The sequence below is a fragment of the Balaenoptera physalus genome (assembly GCF_965194825.1).
Source record: "Balaenoptera physalus genome assembly, chromosome: 13".
NCBI classification, from domain to species: domain Eukaryota; kingdom Metazoa; phylum Chordata; class Mammalia; order Artiodactyla; family Balaenopteridae; genus Balaenoptera; species Balaenoptera physalus.
The window spans coordinates 10,749,368-10,771,326 of record NC_138892.1 but is presented as its reverse complement, the minus strand read 5'-3'; the positions used below and the strand labels follow the sequence as shown (position 1 = coordinate 10,771,326).

The window sequence follows — 21,959 nt, the reverse complement described above, 5'->3', positions numbered from 1 at the left end:
GGTTGAAGTCTGTGTCCAGGGTGGGGCGGGGGGAGGAGCCCCTGCCTGAGCCTGCTCTCCCTGGAACTGGCCCACCCGCTTCGTGAAATGATTCACCCCAGTTCCAGAGTATTCTCTGTGTGCAGTGGTACCTTAGCACAATAGCACTTTATGCCTCACTGAGTCTTTATATACCAATCTGTTTCAGTCCTTCAGAAAATCCAGCAAGCTTGCATTACTCATCCCACTTTACTCCTTGGGGAATGAGCATCATAAAGGTGATGTTGAGTTAAACATGAGGGCACACACCTAGAACGTGTGATCACCTGCGGCAGGATCTGAACTTGTGTTGGCTGACTCCGGGAGGCTGCAGCCCCTCTCTGTAGAGACTGAGGTGGGAGACTGGCCCTCACCCTCCAGGAGCTCAGGTGAGATGCTGTGCACCCCTCTCCACTTCAGGCAACCTTCACACCTGGGCTGCTGCTGTGACTGTCTGCCCTGCTGGCCTCGAGCATCCCCAGTGCCTTCTGCAGAGCAGGTGCCCATCTGTGAGCTGGCTGAGGGTAGGACTTAGAGGTCTGGAAAATTCTCTTCAATATGATTCTTCTGGGAAAGAGGGAGTACTTGACTGAGCTTGGCTGCATCAGGAAGTGGGAGCAAATGTGCTCTTGTGGAGACTTCTGGTTGTGACAGACTTGGCTCAACCTAGCTAAGGCATAAGAGTTTATTGGCTGCCCCGTGAGGTGGTCCAACACCCTCCGGGTGCATCCCTCTCATCCTCTCACTCTTCTGGGCTTTGGGTGTGAAAGCGGTTGCAGCCATTATGTGATCGCAAAGCATGGCCCAGTATATTTCTCTGCTTGTGAGTCTGCTTCAGAAAGATGGGAAGAGTTTGTTGGGGTTGTTTCCTCCAGACCTCTAAAAGTTGCAAACCAACAGAAAAAGTCTAAGAACAGCACAATGAATACCACATGGCCTTCACCTAGACTCCCAGCTAATATTTCAGGAAGCTGATGACACCAATCCACAAAATGAAACAACTCCTTCACATTATACCCCCTGGTTTCAACAGGTACCTAGTTTTGCCTCCCTCCTCCCCCACCCCTGCATGTTGACTACTTTCTTGGTGACCAGAGGCCTTAGGGGTACTTTCTGTTGTCCCTGGCATAATTTTTTCCTCTGGGGGTGGCTCTGAAACAGTGGGCAAAGCTCAGACTCACTGAAATCTGAGCTTGGTCTAGGATCAAAGTCCCACCCAGCACTCTTTTTTATTTCATCTTAGCTATTACAGATAAGCATAACCACAGGACTGTAAGTTTTACTTTTTTTGCAATTCCTTATGCATCAGTAAGCCAGCTCCCCAGGACTTGGAGCCATGTCTAAATTCCATTGGTAACGTTAACCTTTTTAAAAAAAAATTAGTTAAGAAAGCACATAATTTTGGGACTTCCCTGGTGGTCCAGTGGTTAAGACTCCACACTCCCAACGGAGGGGGCACGGGTTCGATCCCTGGTCGGGGAACTAAGATCCCACATGCCACACAGCGTGGCCAAAAAAAAAAAAAAATTTTTTTTTTTTTTTTTGGCCGCGATGCATGGCTTGCGGGATCTTAGTTCCCCAACCAGGGATTGAATCCAGGCCCTTGGCAGTGAAAGCGTGGAGTCCTAACCACTGGACCGCCAGGGGATTCCCCCACGTTTACCTTTAGACAATGCAGCACAGCTGCTGCTCATACCATGGGTGACCACGTGACCACCTAGGAATCAAAGGTTCCTCATCCCGCGCCGTTTCACACTTTCTCTTCCCAAACCACACGTTTCCATGAGCCAGGGCCTTTGTAGCAAATCCCACTTCTCTGACTCCAACTGAAAGGGCAAACTGTTTCCTCTGCCCACAGAATACAGTACTTCTGACACCAAATGCGTGGGTTTTCTACATCAAGCAACTCACCAGTTTTCTGCAGACACCAACTGGGTATCCTACAATCTATCAATAATTCAATTCCGACACTACCTGGAGTTAGTGCAGACCCCACAGGTTAAGTGCTCAGTCCCCCAAGACTTTCCCCCACCTCAATGCCAGTCACAAGTGTCAGGTCATCACCTGGCACTCTGACCAACTGGCTATAAATCGGAGGCTCCTGCAACTCCCCTCTCAGGTCTGATCATTTGTTACAACGGCTCACAAAACTCGGGAAACACTATGAATACAGTTTTATTATATAATAAAGGATATGATAAAGCTTACGGATGAACAGCTAGATGAAGACATATACATAGCGTGAGGTCCTGGAGGGTACAAAGTGAGGGGCTTCTGTTCCCGTGGGGTTAGGGTGTGCCACCCTCCCAGCATGTGGATGTGTTCACCAAACCAGAAGCTCTCTAAACTGTGTGGTTTTGGGATTCTTATGAAGGGGATTCATCACATAGGCATGACTGATCGTTAGTCTCTAGTCCCTCACCCCTCCCTGGAGGATGGGGGGCGGGGCTGAAAGTTACAAGCTTCTGATCACTGCTTGGTCTTTCTGGTGACCAGCCCCCCTCCTGAAGCCATCCAGGTACCCACCAAGAGTCACCTCATTAGAACAAAAGAAGATTCTATCACCCAGGAAATTCCAAGGGATTTAGGAGCTGTGTCAGGAACTGGGGTCAGAGACCAAAATGTTAGAACAAAAGATGCTCTTCCAGGCACCCATATCACTTAGGAAATTCCAAAGGATTTAGGAACTCTGTGTCAGGAACTAGGGTCATGGACCAAATATACATTTCTTATTATGTCACACTCCCCAAATTTTAATTTAGAAACGTTTCAAACCAACAGAAAAGGTGCAAGAACAGCACAATGAACACTCACGTGCCCTTTACCTAGATTCCCTCTTGTTCATATTTGTCCGATTTGCTTCATTGCTCTGTATATATTGGGTTGGCCAAAGAGATCGTTCACTTTTTGGCCGATCCAGTATCTTTTGACATTTTTTTAACTGACTCATTCGAGAGTCTGTTGCAGATGTGAAGACAGTTCATCCCAAATCCTTTAGCTTGTCTGTCCTAAGAGCAAGGATGAATTGTGGATTGTGGTTGTGCAGAAGAGCAAGGACTGTCTACATGGCCACAATCCATGATCATGCAGGAACCCAGATCTTTGATTTCATTGAGCCACTGAATTAACCTACCATGGAAACCTCCTAGCTCCAGACTGCTTGGTATGTGAATTTTCCTTAATTTTCAAGCAGTTTTCGTTGAGATTTCTGTTATTTGCAGCCCCAAACTCTCCTGATACACAGGTCCCAAGCACATTATAGAAAACATTAAAATGTACCCACAGCCCCCGTTAAATATATTTGTGGGGAGTTTTTGCTATACATTTTTCCAAATATTTTTATGCTTTTGTTTTAGACATTATTTGGCTATGGGGATCTAATTTAGGAGGGACCAACCTCTAGGGAGAACTGGGCACACTTTCGAAGAAAATTCAACCCACAAAACTGTTTTCAAGGTAATACAATTTTTATGATTACCAAGTGTTAGGTTTGAGCACAGTAAACATTCATTAATTTCAACTCTTCAGTCTTAGAATTTTGGGGCCAACACATTTTTTTCTTCAAGTCTCAAATATTTTCTAAGCTTTTAAAAAACTCTTAGCTTCCTGTGAGTCTATAATTATTTCACCCTCCCCCCCCACCAAAAGTTTAAAAAAAAAAGACTCATGCCTGAGCCCTGGAGGGCTAATGAATGACAGGGTCTGGACCCCACCCAGACCTCATATGAGAGGAGGAGTGGTTCCCCAAAGGCGAGCTGGGGCCTGTGTTCAGAGGGGGACAAACACCAGGAAATAAGCAAAGGCAGGGAGGTGGGCTCCAGCACAAACTGGTTGGAGAAGTATCTGAAGTTGGGGGCAACCCCCAACTAGTCCTTCCTTCATGGAGCAGGAGGAAAAGATCATTTTGAGGTCCAGGTATCCCCGGACCACAGTGTTCTTTCCTTGGCTCGGCAGATGAAAGGGCTGCAGCGCTAGCTCCGTGTGTGACCCTGGCCACATGGCCACGCTCTCTGGGTGGTCTCTGCATCATTAAATGAAGGAGCTCTGGAGCTGGCTCTGACCACCCACACTTTCCCCAGCTGGGCCAGCCAGGTTGCCTGGGGGTGTGGATGGTGTCTCAGTGGGCCTGGCAGCCCTCTCCACCACGGCCAGCTGGAGGAGGCGCAGCCTTCACGGGGGCAGGGCAGGAGAGTCGGCAGGCTGGGAAGGGCCATGCTGGCCTGGATCCCCTGTCTGGACAAGCTCAGCTCATTTCTCATGGTGGAAGCCAAGGTCCAGCCCATAGCACCAGCCTGTAGGATGGAGGAATTCCAGAGAGTTCGCTGCCTCTGCAGCAGGCCAGTGAGGGGGAGGAGAGTCCCTCGGTTGGGTGCCCTTGGCCTTGGGGGGTGCAGGAGAGAGAATTGATGTGCAACCCCTCTCACATCACTCCTGTAATCCTCCAAGCAGCCAGAGGATTACACTCCTGCTACCCTCCAAGATGGGTAACATTCCCACCTTCCAGGCCTGGATACAGGTTCAGGGAGGACAAGGACCAAGGCTAGAGTCACAGCCAGGTAGCCCCCAAATCAGGACTTGCCCCTCTTCTCTGATTCCAACATCGGCTTCATTTCAGGGCCCCAGAGCAGCTTCCCTGTGCAGAAGTTTCACCCAGGTGGCCTGCTTCAGGAGGGAGGTGAAGACGAAATGAGATAATGTATGAAAGTGAGGCGCCGGGCACAGGGCCTGACAGATAAGTGGGCGCCACCAATAGGAGGCCCCAAGATGGGGGCGGGGGGCACGCAATGCACCTTGTCCCTGGTCCCTGCCTCAGGAAAACTGCGGCCCCTGTTATAGGGGACACTGGACTCTGGAGAGACTCCCCACCGCAGCCTAGGCAGGAGGGGACTGCCGAGGGACAGGGGGGTGGTGAGAGGGAGGCCTCCCTGAAGTGCTGACCCAGGAAGGTGAACTCAGCCTGGGAGAAGAGAGAAGAGGAAGGCTAAAACCTTCTCAGACTCTATGAAAAAAATAATCATCTATTAAGTACAACAGACCTGAACTCCACCTTGTACTAACCTCATGCAGGAGAGCAGGGCTGCACATCCCCAATTCACAGACGGGGAGACTGAGGCAAGCAGGGAGAAGCAGCTTGCCAGGATGCCCTGGGGAGGGTGTGGCAGGGCTAGAACCAGAACCCAAGTCTCCAGACTCCCAAAGGGGCCTTTCCGGGGGCCTATACACCCTGTCACCCTGCCACTCCATCTCTCTACCAGCCCTCAACAGGCCAGATGCCAGAGAGGAGTAAAGCAGCCCCTCATCCAACAGCAAACACTTCCTGGTGCTGGACCCGTCTTCCAGGTTGGGGGGGAGAATGGAGGAGCAGCTCCTGAGGCCCTGAGAGCCCAACTACTGGGTGGGAACAGCCAGCCAGTCCCACCTGATGGCAGTCGCAGCAACGACTGCGTCTGAAGCACCTCTGGCCTTGGTCCTGGACTCCTCCTGAAATGCCCCCACTCCTTGACCAGGCAGAGAGTGTCTGTGGGCCTCGGAGGGGAAGCACAGAGGAAAGGCAGTGGAGCTAGGCCCTACCCACCCCTCCCTAATGCTGAGGTCTGGGGGAGGCCCTGGAGGAAAAAGTGAAGCTCTGTGGTTGGTTTCCGTGGCAGCTGGCTTGGTCTAGGAGGAGGGATGGGGGGCTCGCAAGGGGTGCGACCCAACCTCTCTGGGCCTGCCTCTCAGCCCCGGGCAGCCCCTCTCCTCCTGTGCCAGCGTGGGTTTCAGGCGTCTGGAGGAAGGTGGGGTCTGGGGAGGCAGTGCAGGGCAGGGCGGGTTTGCTCCAGATGTGAGTCACCCCTGGTCCACATCTCCTTCCCTCTTCAGTGCTGGTGGTTTCAGAGGGGGACAGTGGTGTGAAGCAGGTCCTGTTGACGACTCTCTTGGCAAGCCCCCCACCTCACCCAGTGCTCCCCACGCTCCTCCCTCCACCTGGTTTCTGAGTGTGAGGTGAGCACCCCTCCGACCCACCTTCAACTCTGCTGCTGCAGTGAGTTTCCCTGCAGCCTAAATCTGGCCTCAGTACTCTCTCTTCCCACAACCTTCGGCGGCTCCCCAGCGCCCTCAGATAAAACAATGCCCAAACCCCTCAGTGAGGCCCTTCATGAGCCAGGTACCGCTGGCTTCCCACCCTCATGCCCCATATTTCCCCAGCACACCCTAAACTCCGGCCATGCCCAGATGCTCACCGTTCCCCAGACTTGGGCCTTCTCATTTCTGAGCCTTTGCCCACACTGGAATGCCAGTCCCTGCTTCTTCACCCATCCTTCAAGACCCACCTTCTTCCCATTCTGGACCATCCCACCAAGGTGCTCGCTCATGACTTCCCTCAGAGCCTGCATCATGCTGCTTCTTAATTAGGTTCATGGCCAGATTCTGCCCCAACAGTGGGCTACTTGAGAACAGGGACTGAGGGCTTCATCTTTGAATCCTCTGAGGCTAGCTCAGGGCCAGGCACATAGTAGGTACTCAGTAAAATATCTGCTAAACAGATGGGGAAAGGGTAAAGCTGCGCCGGGTGTCAGAGGGAGAAATGTGAGGAGAGTGGATGGGGGTGCACACACCGGGGACCCCATCCCCTCATGGCCTGGCTCACCCTGGGCCCCCTCCCAGGCCTGACCCTCTCGGACAGGCCAGAGGCTGTCAGGCAGGGGCTCTTGGAGGATCCCCGGCAGACCCCTCGGGAGGGCAGAACGAAGCCTGAGGCCTGAGCCCTGAGCCTGGGCGGCAGCCTCAAGCCTGGCACCGGCCCAGCCTTTCTTTAGCGCTAGTGAGGAGCACGAGCAGCAGCCGCAATCTCTGCTTCCGGGGGAGGCCCAGGCGGGGCCAGGGCTTTGTGGTTAATGGGTCCTGGGTCCTGGGTCCTCTGCAGAGGCGCCCAGGGCGGGCCACGCCCTGGCCCCTGCCAGAGAGCAGCCTCACGAACCCCAGATCTAATTCTTGAAGGACACTGCACCTCCTCAGCCGCCTTCTACGCGGGACCCCCTGAGCTCAGCTAGCTGGCCCTGGCCCTCTTCCCGCCAACTCTTGGGCCTAGCTCATCCTCAAACTATTTTCCACTGGCTTCCCTCAATCCTTGCCACAGCATAATTTTGGGAAGGGGTAAGAGAATGGGAGGTGGAGCCTGGACCTTGGGGGAGTGGCTAAGAAGGAATGGGGGGGGTCTCCACTCTGATTGGTCAGCTCTGCTCCAGAACTGGCTTCAAAATTCCATTGACTCCGCCTCCCGTGGCCCCCATCTCCTTTCTGAGTTACAATTGGCTCAGCATCCAGGGGGCGGGACTCACCCGGGTCTGGTCCAGTTAAAAGGGTGGGAGCGGGCTGTGGCCCATCTCTCCAGTAGAGTCTTCAGACAGCTGGTCCCGAAGTCCCAGGAACATCCTCCTCTCCTCAGTCATGGCTTGTGTGAGTATGGGGACCCCACCCCAAGGCCCAGAGATGGCGTGGGGGCAGACAGCCAGTCAGAGTGAGGGCAGATTACGATCTGGGTTCTAGTTCTTGTGGTGTGGCCTTGAACAAGTGTCTTTTCTGGGCCTCAGTGACCGTGTCTGTAAAATGGGAGTGGGCTCCATGGTTCCCCAAGGCCTTCTCTGGCTTAAGAATTTTCTGGATTCCTCCAGGGTCTGACAGCACAGTTATTTCTGCCAAGGGCTGACATTCTGCAGCTCTTTAAGTGGGAGTGGGAAGGGTGTGGCCGACTAGAGGTGGAGTGGGGCATTTTGAGGGCGCCCAGGCCACTATCCCTTCCCCCTTCCCCCCAAAGAGCCTCCTGTCCCCTCCCCCCTGCAGCTGTCCCTGTCACTGGGCCAGGGCAGAGTCACCCTCTGCTCCAGAGCTGTAAAAGTCGCCAGGATCTGAGACAGGCTGCCGGGAGTGAGCCTGCCTGGGTTAGCCGTGGGCGGGTGATTCTGTCCAGGCTGGTCAGGTGGGGGCTGGGGTAATTCCCGCTCAACCATTCCTCCAAGCTGGGGGTGGGTGGTGTGATAAAGGAGCAAGAAGGCAGCAAGACTCTTCTGCAGGCCCCTAGGGAAAGGATTCAAGTTTCTGGCAGGAGGAACCACTCACACCAGTTAAGCTTTGCGCTGGCTCTTGTTAACCCCGAGCCAGCCAGGTTGCAGGCTCCCGCCCTGGGCTGCTCTCCCTTCTTAAAGGGGTCTAGCTGTGCTCCTTAGGGGTCTCCTCTCCAGCCCCTGGCCCTCTCTGCACAGAGGAGCTTGAAGGGGATGGTGGCGGATGGCCCAGCCCCAGGCCTCTTCCTCTCCAGCAGAGGGGCAGACGCCGCACTCACCTTCCTTTGCCCCCAACTCGCAGTGTGACGCATTTGGAGCCTGGTTCTCTCCATCTATTCAGTGAGGCGATGGAGCACAGCACTCCACCTCCCAGGCTACTCTGCATCTAAAATCCCTGGGCTAAACCGCAGAAACTTCTAGATCCTGTCTTCTAGAACCTCAGTCATGTTCCAGACAAGAAACTGACCCAGTTGGGAGTAGGGACTTGCCCAGGACCACACAAAGAAGGAGAGTCTAGAACTTGCAGCCGGGTTCCTCAGCCTTCGGGTCGGCCTGGTCAGAGCAGGCCTGGTCTTCCCGGGGAGGGGGGCGGGGGCACGACCCCCCACTCTCCCACCCTACTTCCTCTAACCCGGCTGGGCGGGGTCTTGTCTGCGCAGGGTCTGGTCGCCAGCAACCTGAATCTCAAACCTGGGGAGTGCCTCAGAGTGCGGGGCGAGGTGCCCCCTGACGCCAAGAGGTGAGGGGACGACGGCGGGGGCGGCGGGCGGTAGGGGCGGGGGCTGGAGCTCGAGGGTCCCGCCCCGCGTCTGGCAGGGGCGTGGCTGGCCGGGCCCGGCTCCTCCCCCCGGCGGGGCGGGGTTAATGTGGGCGGCTGCTAAGGCTACGTCTTCTGGGTGAGTCACTTCCTCCGCGGAGTCTGGACGCCCCCACCGTTGTCGCCCCCTTAAACTAAACCAGCTGCGGCCTCGTCATCTGCCTCGGCTGGCTTCCCCTCCCCACTGCTGTGGGCGGGACCAGAGGCTGAGGGGGGCGGGGAGAGGGAATGAAAGGGTGTCACCCTCGCTGCCCGCCCTCTGAGGTCTGTGTATCCTGCTCTCTTCACTCTCGACTTTTCACTCCTTCGGCCCTTCCTTAATTCATCATTCATTCGGCCAGCTGGCCTAGTTTCTCCGCAGCCTTGTGAGCTTGGACCAGTCAACCAACCGCCTTGAGCCTCGTTTGTTAATCAGTTAATGGAGGGGGGAGGTTGTGTGGAGGTGAAATGCTGGGTCATCTCACACGTTGATGACCAGCTGACAGTATAAAGAGCCGCACGCTTCATATGCACTGCTCATGTCATTCTTTCTAAACCCTCAGAGGGAGGCCTTGCTGTTACCTCCACTCAGCAAATGTATTATTGTTATTCGTTCATTCGCCCCACGGTTACAGAGCACCTAATGTGTGTCACACATCATGCTGGGCACCAGGGATACAGAGATAGACAAGACAGACAGGACACTTGCCCTCCCAGAGGTCACCATCTGGAGGGAGTCTCTGACCTTGACCAAACGGGCAGGGACACAAATTCATGTCTACAAGAGTCCTGGCTGTCAGCATAGCAAGGCCCTTAAGAGATACTTCTGGTGGAGCCCCCACTGTGCAGATATGGAAACTGAGACCCAGATGAGGCAGGGACTTGCTCAAGGTCACACAGCAAGGAGGTGGCAGGGCACAGCTAGAATCCAGGTTTCCTGCTTCTCGGCTCCATGAGTTCCCCCGGTGAGGTCCATTAACGTGGACTGAGCGGCACAGACTGGTCGGTCTGAGGGGGCTGCAGCGGGCGGGGGCAGCCTCAAGCCCACCCGTTATCCCCTAGCTTCGTGCTGAACCTGGGCAAAGATGGCAACAACCTGTGCCTGCACTTCAACCCCCGCTTCAACGCGCACGGGGACACCAACACCATCGTGTGTAACAGCAAGGATGACGGGGCCTGGGGGGCTGAGCAGCGGGAGTCCGTCTTCCCCTTCCAGCCTGGAAGTGTTGTGGAGGTGGGCTGGGCCCTGGGTGGGCTGGGGCAGAGCTGGGTTGAGTGGCTAGAGATCTAGGTCCACCCTGCCCCCCTTCCCTCCCCTCCCTCCCCACCTCCCCTCTCTCCCCATCTCCCCTCCCTCCCCATCTCCCCTCTCTCCCGTCACCTGTTGTGTGATCCTTGGTGAGTATCATCCCCTCTCCCAACCTCAGGGCCTCACCATGAAGCGGGGCTGTTGTCAGGGCTATGTGAGGAAAGGGCTCTGGGAGGTCCTAGGACTTGCAGGCCGTGGCTGCAGGGCCGAGGCTCCGCTGTGGGGTCCACACGCTCACTGCCCCTCTCCACCCCCAGGTGTGCGTCTCCTTCGACCAGGCAGACCTAACCATCCAGCTGCCTGGTGGATACGATTTCAAGTTCCCCAACCGCCTCAACCTGGAGGCCATCAACTACCTGGCAGCCGACGGCGACTTCAAGATCAAGTGCGTGGCCTTTGAGTGAAGCCAGCTGGCCCATGGCCCCCAATAAAGGCAGCCGCCTCTGCTCCCCCTGAACCAGCCTCCTGTGTGTGTGTGTGTGGAAGAGGAGGGTTCCGCCGACTACCCCAGGCTCTGCCCCTTCCTTCACCTCCATTCACTGCCTCGATGCATGCATACCTTTTTTTTTTTTGGCTGCACTGTGCGGCTTGTGGGATCTTAGTTCCCCGACCAGGGATTGAACCCAGGCCCATGGCAGTGAAAGCGCCGAATCCTAACCACTGGACCGGCAGGGAATTCCCTCGATGCATACCTCTTAAGTGCTAGTGACATCTTGTTCCCCTGGGTCCCCTGGGCTGAACAGAGAGCTCAATACACAGCGAGGGGCTCAGTACTAAATAAGACCCAGTCACTGCCCTCAAACAGCTCCCAACTCACTGGGCCCCAGCACACAGTAGATGCACAGAAGATGTTGAAATAAATGAAAACGGGAAGAGAGGCAAGGACAGACTAATTCATGCCATGGTATCTGGGGCAACACAGGGGGAGGTGAAAGGAATACCTGGGGCCCCTGTCATTTGTTTTCATGAACTAGGAAGAGATCTGGTTCAGACAGTGCAGGGAAACCAGCTGTGTGCCCCTGTGGGCCTTAACTGACCTCTCTGAGCCTCGGTTTATTCATTTATATGAGGGGGATGATAGCACGGAGCCTACCGTGGGACTGTTGTGAGGATGAAATGAGGTGTGTGACGGAGGATGAGTGTAGGGCCTGGCACAACGTACACACGCAGTGGATAGTGTTTCCCGTCGCTGCCGCACCACCTCTTGAGATCTTATCCCCCGAATCTGAAGGGGAGTAAACAGGCTCTGAGTGATGACTCCCTGGTCTCTACCAGGCCCAACTGAGCCTTCTGGGGCTCCCCAGGCATCCCAGCTTTGTGGCGCCAGGCCGCACACCTCAATGCTACAGTGTAAGGGCAACCAGGGTGCTAGTCTGGAAACTCGGGTTCTGTGGCCCTACTCAGGACCCTCAACCCAACACAGGGAAGATGGGCTTGTGCGATGGCCCTGGCACCACCTGCTGGCCCATTTCTGTATAGGAGGAATTGGGGTCGGTGGCAGGATACGCCAGCCCCTGCAGAGAACCTAGAAGTAGAGGCAGGTGGGCTGACTTGAAGCCCCGCCTTCAGGTTCTCAGAGGCCTCCTGCTGCACACAGCCTGTTCCCTGCACGGCAGAGTGCGGGAGACTCACTCTGCCTGAGATGAGGCCTCCATGAGCCTCTCCTCTGCTGGTTTCCAGAGGACGTGTTTTCCAAGACCAGCCAGGTTCTGTTACCTTGGAGGGCAATCACACTCACTTGTTGCAAGTGATGGGACATGAGCTGATAGCTGGGCAACGCTGCAGACCGACCATTCCCCTGCACCTTTTCCTTTCTGCTCCCTGCTGTAGGGCCCCCTACCTCCTTGGGAAACAGCCCCTGGGAACTGAGCCAATGTTCCAAGAAGGCTTGGAGACAGGACCTCAGTAGGCACCCCCAACCCCCAAGGCAGTCTCCTGAGGTATGTGTGGGGTGGGAGCTTGGCAAATCTCACTCACTCTCCAGGACAGCCAGCACTAGCTGTGGAACCCTGGGTAGGTCTCTTCCACCCCCCAGTCTGAGTTTCCTCATCCATAAAATGGGGGTCATTATTTTCACCTGGCCCTTTTGGGTGGATGATTCCCATCTCAGTGGGTCTGCTGGAGGGCACATCTCTATAAGAGGGCCAAGAAGGATGGAGCGCAAAGGCTGGGAGCTGCCATGAGCCACACCCAATCTCCAGGCTCTCCTGGGGCACCCAACTGGCCACCCAGAGAGAAACAGCTTTGGAAGTCTGGCTGTGGAGGGGCGCCCTCTGCTGGACATCAGAGAAAGTGTCTTCTTGACTGCCTTTCTCTGATCCCACTTATTCTCTCTACACTGGCGGAATTCAACGATACTCCAGGACTGGGACTACAGCCAGGCAGAGGGAAGCCCTGGGGCAGATAAGGAGAGAGACCACTGGCAGTGGAGGAAAGAAACTGGGCTCGGAGTCAGACAGACTTGTGTCCAAACCCCAGCTCTATCACTGTGTGCCCTTGGACCAGTTAATCAACCTCTCTGAACCTGTTTCCTCATCTATCAAATTGCATTAGTATTAGTATCCACCCTGTGCGGCCATTGCAAGGATTAGCTGACATAACGTAGAGAACTACACTGTGCCTGGCACGTAGTAGGAGCTCCGTAACTGTTGGTTCCCTTCACCTCTTTTAAGACTCGGTGTGTCTCAAGAGCCTATGAAACTGGGTCCAGAGAAACTAAGCAGAGTTCTGCCCTTAGACCACTCAAGCTTCACCCTCAGCACTTGCTTTTCTTGTCTGTGTGACCTTGGGTAAGTGACTGCACATCTCTGGGCCTCATTAAAGTGGAACTCATACCTCAAAATAGATAATCGTGTAAAGAGCTAAATAAATGGCAGCTGCCGTTATTCTTTTGGCTCATCATCTTCATCATCATTTCTATTACGGAGAACATACCACCTCTTGCTGTGCCTGGCACACAGCAGGTGCTCAATAAACATAAAAATAATGTCAAAGAGAAACTGACCTAAAAAGGGAAGTGTTTTAGACCGTGAGTTGCAGTAAATGGCCCTCAAGCTTTTGGAACCTGGGTGGGGTTGTCAGTCCTGCATCTCTTTTCCTGGAGTAAAGGGGACCTGGAACTCCCAGGGAAGAGTTTGGAGCAACAGCACCTGCCTGAAGTGGCGGGCTTCACTCTGCACTGGGAGCTTTTGCAGATGTGACCTCCCTGAACCACTCGTGGGCTGGCAGCTCGGGCCCGGTGGGCTGCGAGGGCGGACTGTACAGAGCTCCTCACACGAGGTCCTGCATAAGCAGGTGTCTCCTTACTCAGTCCCCAGTCTCTGCGCCTGACTGGAAGCTCCAGGAGGGCAGAACCACTCCACACACAGGGCAGCAATTGAGGATGACGCTGCACACCACTTAATGATGGGGTGACTTTGCTTAAGTCACTTCTCTCTGAACCTCCACAGAAGGCGGCTCGCTGGGCATCTTTTTGGGGGGCATCACTGCATCCAAGGCAATGCTTCCTCCCAGGAGGAGGGTGGCATGGGGCATGGCCACTAGGGGGTGGCAGAGGGTCAGAGGGGCAGTTGTTCATCATCCTGAAGCCCCCCGCTGTGCCCTGGATTTGAGGATAACTTCCTCTCAGTGCCCAACGTGGAATCCCCCAGGCGGAGGACCCTTGTGGAATGGGTTCAACATTCGTGGAGAGATGCACCTACTGTGTGCCTAGCTCCTTTCAAAACTCATGGTCAGGGTCTGCGTCTTGCCCTCCGGAGGGGGTGTGCTGCTATTGGGAGAGTGATCCCTCAGGTCAGTGCCCCAGGATGCTGGGCCATGAGGCCAGTGACCCAGGTCAAGTCCCAGCTTTACCAAAGAACAGCAGTGTAACCCTGGACAAGTCGCTTCCCCTCTCTGAGATAACAGTTGCCTTCTCTGTGTGCCTGGCACACAGTAGGCACTCAATATGTGTGTGCTTACTTGCTCTCTGGGCTCCAGTCACTTGTCAAAGAAGAGCATTGAGTCCTAAGAGTCTGTTATCCGCACTCTCGTACTGTTCTGGGGTCACCTCCTCTGGGAAGCCCTCCACACTGGAAGAGCCAACCCTGAGCTCCTCCAGCCTCCCGTGCACCTCACAGCAGAGGTGTCATCCCCTGGACTGTAATGATCATTGACCCTGTGGACCCGTGAGTCCTTAAGGGCAAGGGCAGCAGCTTGTCTGCAGTACCCAGCACAGATGAGTTGAGAATGGGGGATTCAGGCATACAATCCCAGCTACTAAAATTCCCCTTCAGGTGTTTTACTTACTGCCTTTACATTCATGCCCTCATTTTTAGTAGAGAATGTGTTACTACATCCCAACTCCATACTTGGTGAACTGAGGCACAGAGAGGGGTGATGGCTTGTGTAGCAAACACATGTGTGGCATGTATTATGTTATACATACACGCTACGTAACTCACTTATCCCTCACAATCAGGGTTCTCAAAATTTGGTCTGTGGGCCAGCAACAGCAGCATCACCTGAGTACTTGCCTGAAGTGCATATTCTGGGGCTCACTCCAGAACTGCTGAATCAGAAACTCTGGAGTGGGCCCAAGCGATCTGGGTTTCAGGAAACCCTCCAGGGGATTCTGATGCACGCCAACGTTTGGAAACCACTGCCTTACAATACCTACCAAGTCACTATGATTAGTCCTCTTTTACAAACAGGGTGATTGAGGCACAGTGAAGGCAACTGGTCCAGGACCATACAGCTGTAACTGGGGTACCAGGATTCTAATCCAGGTAGTTTGGCTCCAGAAACGTGCTCTTGGAGACCACCACGGAGTTGACATCCAAATCAAAAGAAGGATCAGCAATCTTTGGCCATTCACTAATAACTCTGTATTGAGCACCTACTGTGTGCAAGGCACCGTACTAGGCGCTGGGACCTCTGGCTCTCGCTCTCACCGTTGTTAGTCTAAGAGAGGGAGTGGGGCTGGGAGTCGCGGCGGTGGGTTGGGGAGGGGCAGGAATCTTGCCTGTTACAGGCAGAAGAGAGGGACGGGGAGACGGGCTGGGAGGCCCCTTTAAAAGGCGGGGCCTGGCGAGCGGAACTGCGGGGCGTCTCTGAGGGGCACTTCCGGGAGGCTGGAAGCGCTACACCCGGAAGTGTCAGGTGAGAGGGAGCCGCGCCGCCGAGGCCTCACCGCTATGGGCCGCAACAAGAAGAAGAAGCGAGATGGCGACGGCCGGCGGCCGCGGCTCATTTTGAGCTTCGACGAGGAGAAGCGGCGGTGAGTATCAAGGCTGGACCGTATCCTCTTCGGGCCGCCGGGCAAGGCTAAGGCCAGCTCCGCTGGCACACGCTCACGCGGAGGGCCCTTCCGGTCCCGCCCTCTGGGCGTGGTGCGAAGCTCCCGCGGAAGGAAGCGGGCGCTCTGGGCCCCCAGCCCAGAGGAATGGAATCGTCCGCCCCGCCCTTACTTCTCTTTTCGGCTCCCCAACCAGCCCGGCGCTGCTGTACGCGCCGCCCGAGAGCGGGGAGCTCGGGTCTCCGAGCGGTGGCTTCGACCTCCCTAGCCCAGCCCGGCGACCCCGCACACAGCAGACTCAGCTGTTTTTGATGAACGATGAGTGAATAAAACGAGTGGCTTAAATTCATTTATTCACCGGGCGATTACTAAGCTCCTTCGGGGTGTGCGCGCCAGGCCTCGGGATCCCTGAGTCGGACCCCTAAGCCTTAGCGTCCGGCCCATCACATGTCCCCCACTCAGAGTGCAACCCGGGCATATGATAGTGGGTCAGCGAAAAGCCTAGCGTTGGGCCGCGGAACAGATGGGAATGGTGCAGCAGGCTCTAGAGAGATGAGAGGGGCTGAGATCAGATAGGGGGAGGGAGGGAAATGCTGAAGCATCATCAAGAAACTCAGGATGGGACTTCCCTGGTGGCACAGTGGTTAAGAATCCGCCTGCCAATGCAGAGGACATGGGTTCGAGCCCTGGTCCGGGAAGATCCCACATGCCGCGGAGCAACTAAGCCCGCGAGCCACAACTACTGAGCCTGCGTGCCACAACTACTGAAGCCCATGCGCCTAGAGCCCGTGCTGCGCAACAAGAGAAGCCACTGCAATGAGAAGCCCACGCACCGCAACGAAGAGTAGCCCCCACTCGCCGCAACTAGAGAAAGCCCGCGCGCAGCAACGAAGACCCAATGCAGTCAAAAATAACAAACAAATAAAAAAAACTCAGGGTGGCATCAACACAACTTACAGATGAGTCCAGGGGCGGGGTCCGGGGCAAATGGGGGGTTGGTCCATTGGAAAGTTCGTGGAGGTCTGGGTGAGGGTGGCCTTGAAAGCCCCACTAGAAGTGGCTTAATTCACTGAGTAATAGAATTTGCCAGAGAAGAAGGGACCCTCACCTGTTCTAGGTTCAAAGGCCCTCAGCCTGTGCCCACCACCTGGCCCTGTTGCTGGCAGCTGAGAGCCCTGGAGGGTAGTGAGTGGAGAGAGACAGCATCTCCCTCTCTTTCCCTAACCTTACACTCTCTGTGATCTTGGGCAAGTAACCTTGCCTCTCTGTGCCTCAGTGTCTCCCATCTGTAAAATGGGGATGGGTACCTACTACGCAGGTTGCTGTGAGGATTACATGAGTTAACGTGTACATTTTTGGAGTGGTGCTTGGCACATGGTGAGTGCAGTATTAGGTGTTTTTTTTTTTTTTTTCCTCTTTCTGGAGCAAGCCCTTCTTTCCTTGTATCCTGACTTTCTTTCTTGCCTCTCCACTGTAGGGAGTACCTGACAGGCTTCCACAAGCGGAAGGTGGAGCGGAAGAAGGCAGCCATTGAGGAGATCAAGAAGCGGCTCAAGCAGGAGCAGAAGAAGCTCCGGGAGGAGGTGCAGAAGGAGAGGGCAGGAGGGTGTCTCTGACTCCCAGGGGACTTGCAGCCTCGATGGCCCGAAAAGGGGCACCTGCAGGGATGAGGGGAGGTGTGGGCAGGCCTGGGGAGCAGTTTATACAGATAGAGATGCCGTGGGCCCAGGTCTGGGGAAGGTTTAAGGTGAGATCTCCTGGTCTTTCTCTTCAAGCCGTGGTCTTACTCACCCTGGAGGTGAGCAGTGCCTCTGCCTGAGGTTGAGCTGAGAGGCCATACTCACCATGTTCCCTTCCCTTTGGTTTCAGCGCCACCAGGAATACTTGAAGATGCTGGCAGAGAGAGAGGAGGCGCTGGGTAATCCCATCCTTGGCCTGTCCTGGAGAATAGCCAACAGGCTGAGTTTATTTATTCCTTGGTGGGTGGGAGCGGAGGGGTGTGAGGGCTGCACAGAAGCTGACATCCCTTGCTTTAGGGGTCTTGGTGGTGACCTGGCAGCCAGGGGTAGTCCTCAGCTGTCTCTAAATGTCAGTGGATCAGAGACCAGGAGGAGATCCAAACCTCTTGGTAAACCGATCGTGAGCAGAAAGGCCAGCTTCTGAGGCCTGGAGGGACTGGAGGTGGAGGGGTAGGGGAAGCAGCAGCTCCTGGTGTGGCTCCAGCTTTGTCCTGGGGGGGACCAGGGGGTCTGAGGTCTCCCTGGAGCATGAAGGGAAGAGTTGGGGGTCATTTACAGCATTTGCAGGCCACTCTCTGGAGCTGGGAACTTCCTGGATGCCCTCCGATAGAGCAGGGGGGCCACTGCACTCCAGGGCCGGGGGCAGGGGGCGGTGGCTGGAGCCTGCTTACTTGTGCCCTGGGGCTGAGGCCTGGCTCTGTGCCCACCTGCACAGAGGAGGCGGACGAACTGGACCGGCTGGTGACAGCAAAGACAGAGCCGGTGCAGTACGACCACCTCAACCACACGGTCACCGTGACCACCATCAGCAACCTGGACTTCTCAGCGGCCCGGCTGCTCGGACTGCCCCCGCCTGAGGTGGGTCTCCCTCGCAGCCCCAGGGAAGAAGGGACACAGGGGCAGCCTGGCTGGCCAGGGGGTCACTAAGTGCGGGTGCATGTCATGGGATTCCAGTGGGAGGGCCTCTTTCCTCTGGGGCACCCTCCAGGGCCTGGACAAAAGCCCCGAGCCTGGGGCTTCAGAGGCCGGCTCCACCACTAGTGGCTGTGGGAACCTGGGCAGGTCTCTCTGCCTTGTCTGCTTCCCTTCACCACTACCTTGGGGTCACTGATGATAGCAGCTGCCTCGTGGGGTTGCTGTGGAGGATAAAAGTAGTCGATCCACTAGAAGCACTTGAGAGAGCAGTGATCACTCCCACTGCACGGTATGTCTCTGTGCCCTGACCTGTGGGGTGTGAGTCATAACAAGTTCCAACCAGCATTTTTTTTTTTAAAGAAAAGGAACAATATCATTGAAAATATCAGAAAGCATCACAGCAAGTGCTGCCTTATGAAACGTTTGTTTCAGTTAAACTTGTGTTTGGGTCGCGTAGGGGTTTATATGCGTGTGCACGTACAGTCACCAAGTAAACCACGTCCCCGAGCATGGGTTACGGTGTCCTTGAGTTCGAGGGCCACCGCTTTACCACATCCTTTCTGAGCTCACACTCACCTTGCATTTGGTGCTCTTTCTTCTGTAAGGTCTGATGCAAAGACCAGTCTCGTCCCCATCTTAGAGTTCGTTCATTTGTGAGTGTTTGAGTGTGTTCACTGTAGGCTGTGGCGGTGGAGGACTTTGGAATCCAGCTCTGCCCGTGTCATCCCTGCTTTAGGGCACACGTGGCCTTTCCGCCCATGGCCTTCTCTGAGCCCCGACCCAGGTGAGGGAGGCGGCAGGTCATGCGCCCGCGCGACAGAGCCGCAACTGCTCAGGGTGCCCAGGCCCCCCGATCCAGCGCTCCCTGTGACGGTCCTTGTCCTGCGCTTCTTTAGCAAGGGTCCGGGCCCAGGTCTGAGGAGGACGCGTCATCCGCAGAGAAGCCGACCAGAGCCTTACCCAGGAAGTCCAGAGACCCTCTGCTGTCCCAGCGGTGAGCCCTGGCCTGTCCTCCCCTGTGGGCCTGCTGCTATGGCTGGCGTTGTGAGGGCGGCCTGTGGTGGGTGGTGTGGGGCCCATGTGGGGCTCTGGGCAGCGCTCTGCTCTGCTTGTCAAGTGGTCCTTGGCCTCCCTCACTGCCCCCCACCTCCAACCCCTGAGAATGTCTGACCCTCGGTACCCTTAGTGCCTGGGGTAAGGGCCTTTCTTGCCGTGAGCTGAGGATCTGGCAGGCCCTCTGGGGACAGAGCATGCTGCCTTTGGAATGGCATCCATGGCCTGTCCTGACTTCCCCTCCATGAGCTGGGCTGTCAGTCCCCCCCCTGCCCAAACTTCCATCCGCACCCTGTTCCCCAGGGTAGACTGAGGCCCGAGCCTCACCAGCCTTCCGCCCTCCCACAGGATCTCCTCTCTCACGGCCTCGCTGCACGCGCACAAGCGCAAGAAGGTCAAGAGGAAACATCCCAGCCGGGCCCAGAACTCCACCAAGAAGCCCCCAAGCGCCACTCGTACCAGTAAGACCCAGCGCCGCCGGCTGACAGGCCAAGCCCGGCACAGCGGGGAGTGAGCCCTGAGACCCAGGCCGTGCCCCAGCCTCGGCTGCAAGGACCTGTCCTGTCCCAGCTTGGCTGTCCCGTAAGCCAGCCTGCACCCAGGCGCTGACTCCCTGGCCCAAACTTGGGAGGCCAGCACCTCTCCGGCCTGGGGCTTGGACTCCAGCCGACGCAGGCGGCTGAGAGCTGGCCTCCGCCAGGGGGAGCCTCCAGGGCCACGTTTGGGGCATCTTCCCAAATGTATACCCCACCGAACCTTGATTACATTTGTGAAAGTAAGCGCACGTGTGGTCGGTTTGTCCCTGGCCCCGATGCCACGCGCCGAGGGCAGGCGTTTGGGGTGGAGGGAGCTGCTGGGGTGTGGGTCATCCTCACTGTCCAGCAGTCCTCCCTGTGGGCACGAAACGGTAGCGCTAGGTCCGGGCCGCCAACCCGGGTGAAGGCCAGCGCCACCACTGGTAGAAGCCAGGGTCTCCCTGCTGCTCTGGAACCTGGGCCGGTGGGTGAGCAGGGCTGGGCTCTGCCTTTTCCTGACTGGGACTTTTTGCCTCTTCCTTCTCCTTGGCCTTGTTGGCCTCCTTAGCTGACGTTGAAGGGGTGGAGACGGGGGAGTCCCGGAGTATTCCTCCCCACTCCAAACTTGGGCAGCTTCCCCAGGCTTCCAGCAGCTCCCAGACAGAGCCCAACAAAGAAGGAGCGATTAGTCCCTTGTAAAGAAAATACATCTCCACTCGCCTGAAAGCCTGGCCCTTTCAGAGCAGGCCCCTCACGAGGCCGGCTGGTGCTCGGTGAGGCCTGCTGCTTTTTCACATTCTTTCAGGGAGACCTTCAGCTGCGGCTTCAGAGCCGATGGAAACCAGCCTGTTAGTGACCCACGTCACTCACACTCCCCGCTCTTCTCCTGACCGAGCTGGGCTGGTGGCAGAATCCAGGTCCAGCTGCGTCAGGTGGATGCGATGCCGGTGAGGACAGCCGGAGCATCTGTTCTGGAGACTGTCAGACCCCACTTGCGCTGGCTGGTTCCTGTGACTCTGGGCCAGGGCACAGGAATTTCAGGTTGCGCCCTGATTAGCGGAGCTGTGTCGGGCCCTGACACTAGGACTGCAAAGGCGAGACACATGAGCTCTAGGCCCCTGTGCAGCTGATGGACTAGTAAGTGTGTGTGAGGGGAGCGCAGGTTCTGCTCAGCCCTGGGGCGTGGGGGGCTCCTGGAGGAGGGGAGCAGGGATCGGGGGCCCGCAGAGCCGGCCTTCCCCTCCACTCACCCCGTGGAGGTACTCCCAGGAGCAGCCCTGGCCCTGCACTGGGCTGGCGTTCTCCCCTGTCACCATCAGCCCACCGTCTGGTGCTGGCTGGTGCGGGTCTGAAGGCCACACCTGGCCGTGGGAACGCGAAGCTCAGGGCTTGTGGCTGGGAGGCCCGGTGACCTGGCTTCTTGGCTCCTTCCTGCTCTCCCTGCTGCCTTCCTGTTGTCCTCCCCGTGCTTGGGGTGGGGCGACTTGCCCCGTTTGGCTGCCTCTATCCAGGGCAGAGGGCAGGGCTTGTACAAGCTGTCCAGGTGGTTCTGGTACTTGACCCGGAGCAGTGAGTCTCTCCCTCACAGCCCCTTGTGATCAGGAGCAGAGATGAGCCTGGAGGATTCGCACACACAGCCGGGCTGGGGTTTGAGTCCTGGCTCAGCCGCTGGCCCACTGTGTGAGCTCCTCACTGCTGACTTCACTGGGACTGTTTCCCCACGTGCGAGATGTCATAAGACACCTATCTCGCAGGCCTGCCTGGAGGCTGAAGGGAGACCACGTGCATGAACCGCTTCCCACGGCTCCTGACTTTCCCAGGTGTGCTTTCCGTGTGTGCGCGGCTGCCGCTGAGACACCGTACCGGGCTCTCTTCTCCGTCCCCAATGGCATAGGATGTTTTACAACTTACACCTACATTTGTAATGTTTACTAGTATTAAGTTCTCATCCACTCTCTCCCACTGTGCCCTCGGAAACCAGCAGACCAAGGAGATTGAATCATGGTAATTTTTGCCAATCCTAAGATTGAAAGTGATAGAGTCAGAACTCTCTGGAGAACTTGCCTTTTCTCTCCATGTTCTACCTGGATTCTTCCTGTTGCTCCCCATCCTGTGGGCCCTGTGGTTTGGGACCTCTAGGAGCTTAATCAGGAAAGATTAGATTTAGCTACATATAATATGAAACAAGATTTTAAAATAACTGGCTTATGTAAGAGAGGAATTCTCAGGTTAACAAAAATGGAAGTTAGCTAGCCTGGAGTGGAGATGGCAGGCTTTTAGCTTTTTGTTTTGTG

The 21,959-nt window shown here is 56.0% G+C and overlaps 2 protein-coding genes and 2 long non-coding RNA genes across 5 annotated transcripts; 3 read left to right on the top strand and 1 right to left on the bottom strand.

The window, feature by feature from the left end:
• Nucleotides 1–111: 111 nt before the first annotated feature.
• On the bottom strand, nt 112–7,464 carry LOC309640815. Its single transcript, XR_014252403.1, has 2 exons — nt 7,341–7,464; nt 112–897 (listed from the first exon to the last, which is right to left on the bottom strand). It is a non-coding gene; the product is annotated as an uncharacterized lncRNA (long non-coding RNA).
• LOC309640816 lies at nt 904–5,882 on the top strand. Its single transcript, XR_014252404.1, has 3 exons — nt 904–1,051; nt 3,375–3,474; nt 4,634–5,882. It is a non-coding gene; the product is annotated as an uncharacterized lncRNA (long non-coding RNA).
• Nucleotides 7,302–10,625, top strand: LGALS1 (galectin 1). Its single transcript, XM_082420119.1, has 4 exons — nt 7,302–7,458; nt 8,723–8,802; nt 9,922–10,093; nt 10,426–10,625. The coding sequence occupies exons 1-4, from the start codon at nt 7,450–7,452 to the stop codon at nt 10,570–10,572; spliced, it is 408 nt and encodes a 135-aa protein (XP_082276245.1). The 5' UTR covers nt 7,302–7,449; the 3' UTR covers nt 10,573–10,625.
• A 4,641-nt stretch (nt 10,626–15,266) lies between these two features.
• On the top strand, nt 15,267–19,929 carry NOL12 (nucleolar protein 12). 2 transcript variants are annotated; one of them, XM_082420095.1, is made up of 6 exons: nt 15,267–15,425; nt 16,921–17,026; nt 17,313–17,361; nt 17,898–18,040; nt 18,994–19,091; nt 19,499–19,929. In XM_082420095.1, the coding sequence occupies exons 1-6, from the start codon at nt 15,343–15,345 to the stop codon at nt 19,662–19,664; spliced, it is 645 nt and encodes a 214-aa protein (XP_082276221.1). In that variant the 5' UTR covers nt 15,267–15,342; the 3' UTR covers nt 19,665–19,929. The 2 variants fall into 2 exon arrangements, with proteins under 2 accessions (XP_082276221.1, XP_082276222.1); XM_082420096.1 differs by lacking the exon at nt 15,267–15,425 and adding an exon at nt 16,798–16,820.
• Nucleotides 19,930–21,959: the final 2,030 nt, after the last annotated feature.